A 1376-nucleotide genomic window follows, 5' to 3' on the forward strand; every position below is an offset into this window, starting at 1 on the left:
GAGGAGAAATCAGGAGCACACTGGGGACTGGGGAGGTGCTGATGTGGAGCATGGAGCACAGGCCACCGAGGAGCTGCTGTAGTGCCTGTCCCAGGGTGGGGGGCAAGTGTCACTGCAGGGAGATGGGGAGTCCAACCATGCACTCAGCTGCCTGTGTGAGCTGGGGGCTTCCCTGCCTGGGTGATGAGCTCTGTAGAGCTGCTCAGTTTCAGTGCTTCTTCCCTGCCTTCTGGGCAAGGCTGTGCACCAGCCTCTGGCTTGGGGAGGACAGGAGGCTGGGGGAGAGATGTGGGTGCTGAGGGCTGAGGCTCTGCCCCTGGCAGCAGCTGCTCTGCAAACTGGGGGGAAGCTCCTTCTAGCAGCACTGAGCAGGGAGAGGTTTGAGCCAGGTTGAACCCCCCTCGGTCCCCCCTCGGCATCTCCACCTCTGTGTTTGCAGGCCTGGGGATTGGCACAGCATTCCTGTGTGTGTCCTGGTCTCTGCTGGACTACCACCAGTCCCTGCGCTCCTTCCTGCAGGACAAGTATGAGCTGAGCGTGGGCTCCTCCTTCATCTACTTCCTCTGGAACCTCCTCCTCATCTGCCCCCGCGTCCTGGTGATCGCCCTCTTCGCCCTGCTCTGGCCCTACGGTGTGGCTGTCCACGTCCTCCTGGTGTGGCTGGCCATGTTCCTGTGGGTCAGCCTGCAGGGCACAGACTTTATGGAGTCCCCCGGCCCCGAGCAGCTCTACCGGGGCATGGTGGCCGTGATCCTCTACTTCAGCTGGTTCAACGTGGCACCAGGGAGGACACTGTACCGCAGCATCATCTACCACGGCTTCATCCTGGTGGACAGCACAGTGCTGGTCCTCTCCTGGCTCTGGGGCTGGGCCCCCACAGAGGAGCACTCATACCTCATCCCTGTGGTCTTGGCCGCCCTGCCCTGCTACCTGCTGGGGCTGGGGCTGAGGGTCACCTACTACAAGTGGCTGCATCCCAACACGCGGGTGCAGCAGGAAGGTGGCTATGATGAGGTGGATGCCAGGGGGAGTGATGGGCTGGAGCCTCTCTCGTTCCCAGAGCCTGACCTTGTGAACAGGCGGATGCGGTGGCTGGCCCAGGCTCAGTTCCCTGTGTCCCAGCCGGCACGGCAGAGCTTCCTCAATGGGGCTACTGCCCTTGAGTCTGCTGTATGAGGGCCAAAGGAACATGCAGAGGAGGTAGATTTGGTACTCATGCCCCCAGTTCTGCTCCCCAGGCTGTTGTTTTGGACAGCTGGAGGAAACCAGGTGTCACGACCTGCCCTTAAAGGAAGGAAGCACCCAAGTTTGTAAATGTTTGTGGTCAGAAGGAACAACAGAAGAGTCAGAGGGTATACAAACGATCAGAGTTTTAT

General features: G+C 60.5%; 1 protein-coding gene across 1 annotated transcript; it reads left to right on the plus strand.

Annotated features, from left to right (window-relative positions):
- Positions 1-439: 439 nt before the first annotated feature.
- On the plus strand, positions 440-1176 carry XKR8 (XK, Kell blood group complex subunit-related family, member 8; the record flags this gene model as incomplete). The annotated part of the gene is made up of 1 exon (XM_009081757.1): positions 440-1176. A coding segment is annotated over one exon (737 nt), but the record flags the coding sequence as incomplete, so codon positions are not given.
- Positions 1177-1376: the final 200 nt, after the last annotated feature.

The sequence above is a fragment of the Acanthisitta chloris genome, unplaced genomic scaffold (assembly GCF_000695815.1).
Source record: "Acanthisitta chloris isolate BGI_N310 unplaced genomic scaffold, ASM69581v1 scaffold28399, whole genome shotgun sequence".
NCBI lineage: Eukaryota > Metazoa > Chordata > Aves > Passeriformes > Acanthisittidae > Acanthisitta > Acanthisitta chloris.